Source organism: Sander lucioperca, chromosome 9 (assembly GCF_008315115.2).
Source record: "Sander lucioperca isolate FBNREF2018 chromosome 9, SLUC_FBN_1.2, whole genome shotgun sequence".
NCBI classification, from domain to species: domain Eukaryota; kingdom Metazoa; phylum Chordata; class Actinopteri; order Perciformes; family Percidae; genus Sander; species Sander lucioperca.
The window spans coordinates 33158362-33170384 of record NC_050181.1 but is presented as its reverse complement, the minus strand read 5'-3'; the positions used below and the strand labels follow the sequence as shown (position 1 = coordinate 33170384).

Genomic DNA, 12023 nt, shown 5'->3' with positions numbered 1-12023 from the left:
CTGGTCCACGATGGCAGAAGTAGCTTTCTCTGCCTACAGGCCCAGGGCAAAAGCAGCACTACTGTTTATCTTAAAAGAATAGGCACAGGAGCACACGCACACACACACATGCGCGAACACAAGCGAACACACAGCAGGAGTCACAGAACAGCAATACCTCATACTCAAAGAACACAGCCCAAAGGTTTATGCATACAAAATTCAGCAGGCATATGTTCGGTGCCAAACGCAAAGAAAACAAACAGTTTCACTTTGTCACTTTGGCCACTGACATGCGCACAAACCTGTGCTCGCTCTCCATCGTATTTGTACTCGCAGGTGAACGCCGCCTCGTCAAACCTCTTCATCACCTCACCGACACCCTTGGTGGGGTGGGCCAACATGGGTCTCAACGGCACACCTGGGAGAAGAAAGGTGGTGTGAGAATTTGAGAAAATAAACTGCGAAAAAACAGCGGGATACAAAAGACAAAAATATAGTCATGCATTTTTCATGAATTCTAAATAGTTGTGAAACTGAAGTGCCCGGAAGAAGTTTTCTTCATTGGCCACTTTGTGGAGAGGAGGAGGGGCGGGGCTCTCTCCAACAGGCCCCCAGGTTATGAGAGCGAGGCAGATCTCGGATCCGTTTTTTGAAACAATAAAAAAAAAAAAAAAACGGAAGCTGTGAAATGTGCGTCAATGACACATTCCCACATCAGCATCACACCCACAACTGTTTCTGTGACAAAACCACAGTTAAAATTTGTTTGTTTTCATACTCATTTGGCCCTAATATAAAAGTTCTCTGACTCACATCCCTTTGGGCTGCACCGCTAAATTAAGCTTCAAAAGCATCAGAGGAGTGATATAATGAAATACACCAAACCAAATGCCTTTGATTGGAGCTTACAGCACCAGATATGACAGGACAGTTAACGTTTTGTTCAAACTGGCCGGTGCAAAAAATTCACCAGCTCCTTTAACAACCATCTCGCATTTTAGAACAGACCAGCCCTCTGAATAACGATTGTTTCTGTGCCAGAATAGCTGCTAGATGTGTCTCGCTGACCAACAACGGCCAATTTAGTTTCCCAATTTAGTGTTCAGATGGTGGTATTCATTTCCTACCTTGGTGTCAAGGCTCCTTATCACAAATTGCTTGACAACAGTGTAATTAGGAGCTATTCCTTAGTTTAGTGTTGTCTTTTATCGTTCTGTGATAAATGACTCAACTAAAATAACTCACTCAACTCCACTAAATGGATCAATAAAAACACACCAGTCACCGTTTTGGGCTCATAGCCTTTCTGCCTCCTGATTGGTCGCTTACCTGGAGTGAGCTTGCAGTGATTGGGTAGCTCGTCTATGCCTTCTTTTAGCAGAACGGGGACGATGACGTCGTAATTGGGCATCTCGCTGGACGAGAGAGTGTGGGGATTGAGTGGGAGACAAAGCGTGGCGTTTGGAAAGAAAAAAAGAAGAAGAAAAAAAATCAATATCATCCAAAATGGAAATGAGGAGAATTAGGAGGCAGAATGAGGGATGGGGCTTGAGGGGGATGAGGCAATGTTGTGTGGCGCAGAGAAGAGACTATAAAGTGAAAGGAGATGGTTTTGTTTAGGCTTGGGTTACCAGTAAGTCTGTTTGAGAATGAGACTCTTCTCTTCGATCCAGGCCCGCCTGCTCTCAGTGCTCATACCCTTCCCTGCGTCGATCACAGCGGGAGGGAAACCTATAAAGGAGAAGGGAGAAAAAAGCATTTCAAAGAGATGTGTAAGTGGCAACATTTGCTGGATGAAAGTTCAGAGGCACTTTAAAGGCCCAGGAATACACAAGACTTACAGCCACGCAATTCCTTGTGTACAGCTGCGCGTCAGTGTTTCCTACAATACTGGGTGAACTCAACCTAAAGATGTAAACTACTCTAAACGGACACTCAAAAGTTGAGTGTTTTCAAACCAGTGTGCAATATTCTTAACATGCAATTTTTAACTACTTCATTTATCTATTTATTTATTATCATCATGTGAAATGTATAGATGAAGGTGAGGAGAGAATGTGTTGGTTTAACTAGTGGCACCTTACAGGAGAAGCACTCTGAATTTCATTGTACGTTTTTAATGATGCAATGACAATAAAGGCATTCTATTCTTTTCTAATTGCAGTCCCACTGTGGTTAAAATGGTTGAGATAATATTGAAGAGTGAAGGCCAAATTAATCATTTTGTTTCCCAATTCAACATTAATATTTACGATAAATTGAAAATATGACTGAACACTAATTTATCTAAATTAATTATTCACTGTAAAGATCCACGTCAGCGCTACAAACTCTGAGTTGACCTGCGTGATTAAATAATGGTTAAACAAATTAAATACAAAATGTTAAGAAAAACATTTCCAGAGCAGACCACAGATCAATACAAAGCCTCTGGTCTAATTGACTTTTATTAAAGCATACCTCCAGTCATGGGAGAGCCACAAACACTAATAAGTCAGGAATTAATTTATTTAATTTTGTGTAGAGGATATTGGTGAGAGCAGGTAGGATCAGTGCTGAAAGCAGGCGGTCAAAACCTCCTCCAGAAAGTCATGAAATCAGCATATTGGTGATGCGTAAATCTCATACCCAATACCCAAAAGGCTATCATGGAAGGCTTGTACATGTGGACGCGCCGACAGTTTTGTTGTCATTACTTAAAATTCCTCATGGGGGAGACAGAAACTACGCACTATACCGTAGCTTTAACAAGTTCTCAAAATTAAAGTTACGATTACCTGCTCTAACGCCCCATGTTGCATCTCCTTTAGTGTGACAACCAGAACTTTTATCAAGTAAACTGGGTGAAACACCAGCTTCTCCAGAGATGGGGACACAATCCACACTAATATGAGGTTTCAGCAGTCGGAGTAAGCACCAGACGGAGCAACGGTGTCTGCAAAATAGCCTCGGGAAAGAACTTGTTTTGGTGGAACATGCGTACGTTCAAAAGTTGTTTTAGTCATGCAATAGAAAACTCAAGATTGGACAGATAGTCTAGCTAGCTGTCTGGATTTACCCTGTAGCTGAGTAGCAGTTAACCACAGTCCTCAGAAATCCACCGGAGTTTAGAATGCCAACACAAAGAAAAAGGAAGGTAACGGACATCTGGCCGAAATGAGGGACATTCGGCGTCATTTCCGGCGGCACCGGAACAACCCCAGAAATGAAATGTCGTCTACTTCTCCATAGTCAGTATGTTAGCTACAGTAGATGGCAGTCTGCATGCCCCCAGTTTGGGGAAGCAGACAGGAGTACTGACACACAAGCTAAGCTTGCTGTGGAAGGGGGCAGCAGCTAAACACCTAGCCACCTAAAAGAAGACCCACCTCAAAAAAATCACTTTCACATCAGTTTAGGTCTACGCTACATTTATAATATTTTCACCACATTATCTTGTCGTCAGACAGCCCTTCCCGAAGGGGGACTGAAGCCGTTATATCATTCTACTCTCTCTTAAAAGCCACCAGACTCCTTTAACAAAAACAGTAATTCTACCTCACAGAACACGAGTTGCAGGTCTTACGCTGCCTCGATCCATTAGTATGTTATTGTGTGACTCTGGTGAGTCCGAACTAACCCTTTAAGACGGACTTATAAAAATTGTGAACCTATCCTTTAAAATAAAAAGATTACCTTGTCCAGGGGGGGTCAGGCACACAGCCTGGCTCAGTGCAGATAGGACACTCTGCTCAGCCAGGCCTATCCTCAGCTTCCCAGCCAGGGACCTGTTGATCAAAACCACAAGACCAACAGCTGTCAGGGCTGACGCTCGTGTGCACCCGCTGCCTACGACAAACGCTACATACTTCAACATACATACACAGAGTTAAGAAGGCACTGCGATATCTTTGTGTATATATACACACATACAGGTGTGTGTGCATGCCTGTGGTCACACACGCAGCCAAGCCTATCTATGTATGCGTGCGAGAGTGTAATTTTACCTGACTATATAGCGGGCCTCGGAAAAGCGGCACGCCACAAAGAGGCCTTTGATGATGTCGATTTTCTTATTCATGGCCTGAGGCAGACGGGAGGAAATTGAGATTCACAGAGGAAGAGTGAGAAGAGACAGAATGCAAAAAGGCTGAGGTCACCAGCGAGTACAAACTCCATGTTCAATCCAGAATGTAAAAAAAAAAAAAAGAAAAAGACCCAGCAGCTACGGGGATGAAAAAGGAACTAATTGCTTGGGAGAGTCCAGCCAGGTGACGACTTATTCAAAGGCTGAACGATTACCCTCTTCCCTCTGAAGTAGACAAATGTACAAATAATTCCTAGTTCGATACACAATCACATTAACATTTCCTTTCTTTTCCCTCCCCCGACCACAATGCTGAGAGCCAAATAGAGTGAAAACAATATTTGCCCAGGACTGCTTTCCGCCTAATGAAAATGTTATTCCCTGGCTTACCGAGTTCCCACTCATGCTCGCAATTTCCTTCAATTTCCTGAACACGCCCCCTGCTGTCAGACTGGCCGGCTGAAACATCATGCGCTGGTTGCTACGGGAACTCTCGGCCACAAGGCCCAAATCTCCTTTCTCCTGCGCCTCTGCCTTGATTTTGTCCAATTGTCGCCCTGGAAACAAGAGTGAGACGGTAAATAGCAGCAGCCTCTCTGGCTGATGAGCAGTTATGCTGAGAATGCACAAGCAAGTGTTTGGTCGAACGAATGGTTGTGTGTGTGTGTGTGTGTGTGTGTGTGTGTGTGTGTGTGTACCAGTTGCTTGAGCAACAGCTTTCATTAGCACCGTCTCTCCAACACCAAGCTCCATCCCCAGGTAGGCAGGACCGAGCTGGTTCAAACACAGGTACACACAGCACAACAGGTCATCTGAAAAAACAACACACACACATTATTACACAGAACACATAAGCATGCACAGATACAACACACAAACTAAAGTACAGGCCTACAAAGAGAAGCACAGACGCACAAGTAAAAACACCAACGCCACACACACCAAACTGCTACACTAAACCAAGGACATATGGAGAGACGTAACCAAACACACACAAACACAAGGACATAGAGACACAGGAACACTCTCTCAGGACACCACCAAACACACACACATACTCAGAAAAAAACATAAAAAAAAAAAAAAAAAAAAAAACAGAAAACCCACACCCACCCACACGATTCATCCTCCCACTATTATGTGCAACCTGGCTTCATCATCATCTCCTTGATAGAGTGGCTGGCAGCCAGCTGCCTGTGTAGCTACATCAGCGTGCATTATGGGAGAGATAAAATACCATTTACCTGGAGAGAGCAGTAGCACGGAGCGAAGCAGGTTCGACAGCGTCTCGATGTTTCTCAGCCTGGGAAGTGACAACAGGATTGCTTTGAGACAAGGAAGACGAGTTAAACGAATTTTAAAGCCATCCTGTAAATACTGGGAGGCGGGAAATGAGATCTGTCTGGAGGTTTTAATCGGAAATGGAAGCTGGGATGGCAGATGAACAGTTTAATTTAATTTATGAAACACTATACATCAACTGGAGTGGGTGGGAAAATAGTCACTGGGACGTTTGCTCTTCAATATCCTCAAAAGGTAAAAAAGGAAGTCTGTAAAGGTGTTTTCAATTTGTCGGCAAGAGACTTAAGTTACAAATCACAACTATTATTGAGGTTGGTAAGGTCAAGAATCACATGTATTTCCTTCAACAAAGAACTGTATTTCTTCTCCGTTTCTAGTTTCTTGCTCAAGAGTTGTTATATAAATCCATCAGCCAAGTTTCCGGAGAATAAAAGATGAAATCTCAAATTAAACGAAAGTGTGAAAAAAGTTGTTAAAATACATTCCTGAGCATTCCTAGAAAGTGACCTAATTGTAAAAATGTCTTCATGTTCCCTGCCCTCCCCAGAAAATTAATGCAATTTCTTCACTTTCTCTGGCTGGAACATACAGTACTTGTCTAATTATATTGCAGAAATTCCCAGCAGGAAGCCTGAGTAATTTTGTAAAAAAATTAAATATATATATACATATATATACATATATATATATATATATATATATATATATATATATATATATATATATATATATATACATACACATATATATATATATATATATATACATATATATATATACATACACATATATATATATATACATATATATATATATATACATATATATATATATATACATACATATATATATGCATATATATATATATACATACATATATATATACATACATATATATATATATACATATATATATATACATATATATATATATACATATATATATATATATATATATATATGTATGTATATATATATATATATATATATATATATATATACATACACACACACACATACACTCCCAAATGCTTACCTCATTCAGTAAGGGAAAAAAGCAACCTTTTCCTCCATATGGAGCTCTTACCTGCCAGAGTCCTCTTCAATCTTCTCAAAGGTGCGAGCCACCGCCAAGTACGGCACTCTGGAGAGTGATGAGCACATAGTTAGCAGGCGAAGCATTCACACCGACAGATTTTTAAATTCACAGCGTTTAACTGACTCAGCTGTTCAGAGCGGCTGGCAATTAGTGTAAGAGTAGAAAGAGCTTTGATTGAGTGTTATCAGACCTCCATTAAAGCAACAGCAGGGAGGACACAGGTCAGAGCTGCCATGGCGGGAAAGGTGTGTCCTTACAATGACGTTTGACATGCAAAAAGAAATCTGTTACGCTACAGGAGAAGAGTTTTCACAAAAAAAGCCTCCAAAGGAGACATTTTCTGTAGATCTTTGCTCAGATAAATCATGAGATTTAAATGTGTTTTATACATTCTGAAGCTGATGTTTTTTGTTGCAATATTAGAAAACATTTATTCAAACTACAGAAAAGCATTTATAAGTCAATTGAGTGATACTTTTTAGGCACCGACCGCATTGCCTCCGTAGTACCGAAAAGTGCCTCGTCATTCAATACCTCGTCTTGCTGTGCCAGACCCTCCTCCACAGCGCTGCAAAGGAGGGTCTGGCTAGGGAGAAAAAAGTGCTCTGCACAGACACAGAGGCGCGGGCAAACTACGTTGGCTCTGCAGTTTTGTTGAAGTCACAGAGAGTCACGGCAATGCCGATAAAGTGGTTTCAATTGTGGTTACAATTTTTCAAAACTTCACACAGACAGTGTTTGCTGCGATATGATATTAATGGCGAGGCCTAAGCGGTCGCGGTGACACTTCCTCCGAGACAAGTTAGTTCTTCATTTGTTCAATGTTGACAACAGGGCAGTCGCCAAGTTTATTGTTAAAGTTTGTGTCACTATGCAGTTTGCACTAAAAAGTCTTTGTTCTTTACATTCCTTTGCATTTTAGTTAGTTCAATGGAAAGTGGAAAAAAGTTTTGTGTTTAATGTATTTTTGTTGATGTTGAAATGGATTTTAAAACATATGGTATAGAAAAAAGTATCGTTAAGGAACCGGCATCGAAACTGAGGTATCGAAATTGTTGAAGACGCCCCATTTAGTATGGTTGGGTACCAAAATTCTATACTTTATAGGAACCGAACAAATTTCCTCCATGGTATCGAAAAATGCCTCGTCACTCAATACCCAATTTCAACACCTAAGGAGTACATCTCATCAGGGTCAGTGAGCCAATAAGCACACAGCATGCTTCTGCCAAGATCTAATATTGCTGCTGATTGGCTGTCTAACGTTACACGTCGTAGAGGCACGCAGGAAAAACTCTACGTTACACAGAGAGACGGGGCTCATATGTGTGTTGTTGCTTTTAGAGAGGCTTGACTATAGCGTGCGTCACATAGGTGTAAAGGAGCTGAAAATAATAATAAAAAAAAAAACAGTGATTTGTAATGTTGTAGATTATTTTTGTTAAAATAGATTTTATAAAATTGGTATTGCAAAAAGTATTATTTAGGAACTAGTATCAACTTCACTGTATCAGTATCGAACCTTTTTGAACGATACCTAGCCCTACCGATCAGACAGAGCGATGCTAGTTTTGTCTTAGCATCGCACCGGAAAGGGGGCAAGAATTAGCGTGACCACCCGGGTGTTATGTTTCCATCACTGCCGATAAACTACCCGTGACTACTACTAGTCGTTTGTCCCGGAAATTAATGCAGATTTTAACTTTCCCACCAACGACAAATGCCATATGTTAGTGGGTGTTTGTAGTGAGTGGGAAAGGGGCTAAAGAGTGGGCTGGACTTACTTTTGGCCCTGCTTCCAGCAGGCATGGTCCACAGGATGGTATTTGGGCCTGGACGGATCGTAGTCTGTTTGTCCGGAGGTCGACTCACTGAAGAAGAACACAGCGAGAAACAGAGCAAATTAAGAGTCTGACTGAATGATGGAGACAGCGGTTATAGTCACTGAAAAAACCATCTCCGATCTCTTTGGAGACAGAAAGTCATGCACACTATTATCATAACAAGGAGATAGATACTTTGAAATGTAATGAGTGTTTTGGGAGAAAGCTTACTACAGTAAAGAAGAAAAATACCAGTACCTATTAGGAATTATAGAAAAGCGTTTACTAAGTCAGCAATGTTATATAATTACTTATTCTTGCGGGGGGAAAAAATTAGGATTGTCGAAAAAAGTTAGTTTTGAACTGCAGTACTTGCAAGATGTGTACAAGCGTTTCCTGTCTGAATATAATTGCCTGAAATCATTAAGAGGAGAGGTACTCTTGCTGTGAACTTTGTATGCATCGCCTATCACTCCTAACACTGGGCAGTGATAAAAAAAATAAATAGGAGGATGAAAAATGTATTTCCTCCCTTCTAGTCATCTAGAGTTAAAAATAGTTTGTAGCTGTTATAGTTATCATGACCACAAAGTGACAAAGCAACAATACACTGCTTCTGCTGCTGGTTTATTTACATTTAATAAAAGCACTGCTTTACATAAGACTCAACTCAAAAGGTATGATAATAATAATAATCATTTTAATGAATACAGAAACGGATTAGCTTAAAGCACTTAAGGGAGCATCCTTTAGGAGAGGCTAAAAAAAAACGCTCATTTTTTTAATAACCGCATCCAAATACAGACAACGATGGACAATCACTTGATATGGGGCTTTTTTTCATTCAAGAAAGTGCAGTAGATTGAGATTTTTTTTTTACTCTCGTTTTTACTCTCTTTTTTTTTTTACTATATTAATATATATATATATATATATATATATATATATTTTTTTTTTTTTTTTTTTTTAATTATTTATATATATATTTATTTATATATTATTTTACTGATTTGTTGTTTTTACAACATAAAAAACATGCTACTGTGCCTTTTGTTTTGTAAAATCCAGGATGTTTTCATTGTTCTGATATAACAATATGTATTTTGCTTTATAATATTTGTTTGTTTGTCTTGCGTTGGACCCCAGGAAGAAGTCTTCACTACGGTGATGACTAATGGGGATCCTTAATGAACAATAAAAACGCCTGCTCACACAGTATTAAGAAAGCCTTTCCGTGGCCTTATTTTTAAAGCTCCATTGTGTTATTTTGAGTTGATTCTTAGCAAAAAAAAACCTTTGTTCTTTCACAATATGTGCTCATTCATGTGTAATTACTTCCACCAACTAATCAAAGTATTCTCGTACGCGTAGAATCTGCCATTCAGAATCATTCAGAACATAGGAGCGACTCGCTCGAATGACGGCAGCCATGTTGCGCCTCCATCTTTAAAATACATTAGACAAAGAGGGACATACCTCCGCCTTTCGCGCTTTTCACTCAGTGGCACTGACTGTGACGAATGCCAGGGAACAGCTGCGTGTAAACGATGGAGATACTAAGAGCTAATTTCAGTTTCATTGACATTGTTCATACTGCTCAGAGAAATATATTAAAAACACAAACCTCTGTTGCTTCTCTCCTACACTGTAAACATTGCCTTACACTATTAATCTCGTACAATATACAGAATAACAATAGTACTGATACTTTACTAACATTAGCTTGCATATGTTTGAGAACCTGATAGCTGATGTTGAATGAAATGGTACCAAAATAACGTAAAACTATAACTACACTGGAAGGAACTCTCACGGACGAAGTCGTCGCTAATTTCGGGTTCGGCCACCGTAGAACTTTAAACGCGCTCGGAATGGGGTTGTCATGTACAATTTCACAGCTAGATGGGAGAAATTCTTACACAATGTAGCTTTAAAGAAAACGCCTATCTGTCAATACCCTGATAACCCATGTTTGACAGACACTGTCCAGATTAAGAATGATTTGAAGATGGTGGTTTAGTGGTTTAAATATTTTAAAAAACAGGCAGAATTTCGGCTACATTGGCTGTGGATTAATTTATAGCTTGAGACGGAGACAGAGCGCCTTGTTAACCGGCTGACTATTGGACAACTGAATGGATTAGGCGCTTCTTTTAATATTACTGGGGTATCATTTCACATGTGGCTAAAACTGCAGTCTTGACTGAGACTGTGCTGTAATTTAAATTAAACTATTGTTTGCACTTCACACAGCCACCTGAAGCTCCACGGTCTTTTTTCTTTCTTCTTGCTTTCCTTACAAAGTACAGTACAAAGTAATGCTGCTTTTCTCGCTATGTCAACCTTGTTGTACATGGTCATCTTGCTTTAATTTCAACTTTACCAGAATTCAATGGACAAAATCGCTAAAGGTGTTAACATTCAGTGTGAGCGGCCACAGTGCAGAAAGGCCAATTAAAAAGCCAAATGTGAGCTAACACAATGTATCAATTTAGTTTTTTCTGTGCTTTTTTAAATTAATCTTAATTTAAAAAAAGCACAGAAAAAACGAAATTGATCAAAAACATAACTTACCTGGTAGAAGTAATTACTCAAAATAATCAAGTATAATAAGGTAATCAGTAGGGGTGAAAATAAATAAATCGATTCACGTATGTATTGTGATGATTTTCAATATTGATTAATTTCCTTAGAATCAATATTTTCATATCATTATTTTATATTTTACCAAAGATTCACCTAAATATTTCCTGTTTATACGGTACTGCTGATAGCGACTACATCATATCTGTATCCAGCAAAACAGAGCGAAAGCAGAACATGCAGAACATCCATGTTATCTTCTTTACAAATGAAATAAATGTCAGGCTGACTGACTGACTGACTTGTGATGTACAACCTTCTTAGAAAACATTTCTTAGAAATGTCTCATGATATATTGTCTCTATATAAGGAACAGAAAAAACGTCTGGAATCGCAATACATGAAAATCGCAATCCAAATCCAATCGGCACCCATGCATTGTGAAAGAATGGAATCGGGACAAAAGCATATGGTCCCAGCTCTAGTAATCAATAATGAAAATAACCGTCAATAGCACCTCCAGTGTCCTCTCCCTCCCTCTGCCACAGGGATGCACGTGTTTTACCAAAGAGGTCAGAGGTCAGTGTCGGCTGAACAGTGCAACCTGAGGGTGAGTTAAGAGTTCCGTTAAGACAGACGAGAACACAAACAGGCAGCCAAGGCCATGGGCATACATTTCAACTCTCAGATGGGGTAGGGCCTGACCCAGCCTGTTCTGAGCTGTCTGGAACTTCCTGTTGTGCTCTGACTTACCTTTTCGTGTCTTTACTGTCCTCTGCTGAGGGCTTCCTCTCTGCACTCGTCTTTTTCTCCCCTTCACTCTCCTCTGCTTTCTCCGTCTTCACTGCAGCTTTTCTTGGAGCTATTGAATGAATAAAAGTAAAGAAATATTAAAAAAAGAAGGTGAGGGTGGAGCAGGGGTTGGGGCAGAGAAATATTTCGCTTGTCTTTCCTAACTGATAAAAGCATAGTACATTTACGGACACTTTTCTTCTTCTTCTTTTTGTGCAAGCACAGAGCTATGCAAATTCCTCCTCACCAAAGAAACTGCTGATGGGGGCTTTCTTGGGCGGCTCCTTATCTTTCTGCTCTTTTGCTTCTTTCTGCTTTCTCGCCGTTTGACTTTTTGGGCTCCCTTCTCCCTCTCGCGTGTCCTTTTCAACCGCCT

General features: G+C 40.1%; 1 protein-coding gene across 3 annotated transcripts in view; it reads right to left on the bottom strand.

The window, feature by feature from the left end:
• Window positions 1-12023, bottom strand: part of lig1 (ligase I, DNA, ATP-dependent) — a 62881-nt gene that overhangs the window by 30570 nt on the left and 20288 nt on the right. For all 3 annotated transcript variants that reach the window (XM_031286068.2, XM_036004977.1, XM_036004976.1), the window contains exons 6-17: window positions 11895-12023; window positions 11609-11717; window positions 8234-8320; window positions 6438-6494; window positions 5293-5351; window positions 4747-4860; window positions 4439-4605; window positions 3969-4045; window positions 3658-3749; window positions 1614-1713; window positions 1312-1397; window positions 285-400 (exon numbers count right to left, since the gene is read on the bottom strand). The exon at window positions 11895-12023 is cut by the window's right edge. In XM_031286068.2, the coding sequence (XP_031141928.1) occupies window positions 285-400; window positions 1312-1397; window positions 1614-1713; window positions 3658-3749; window positions 3969-4045; window positions 4439-4605; window positions 4747-4860; window positions 5293-5351; window positions 6438-6494; window positions 8234-8320; window positions 11609-11717; window positions 11895-12023 (1193 nt within the window). The remainder of the gene's footprint in view (window positions 1-284; window positions 401-1311; window positions 1398-1613; window positions 1714-3657; window positions 3750-3968; window positions 4046-4438; window positions 4606-4746; window positions 4861-5292; window positions 5352-6437; window positions 6495-8233; window positions 8321-11608; window positions 11718-11894) is intronic.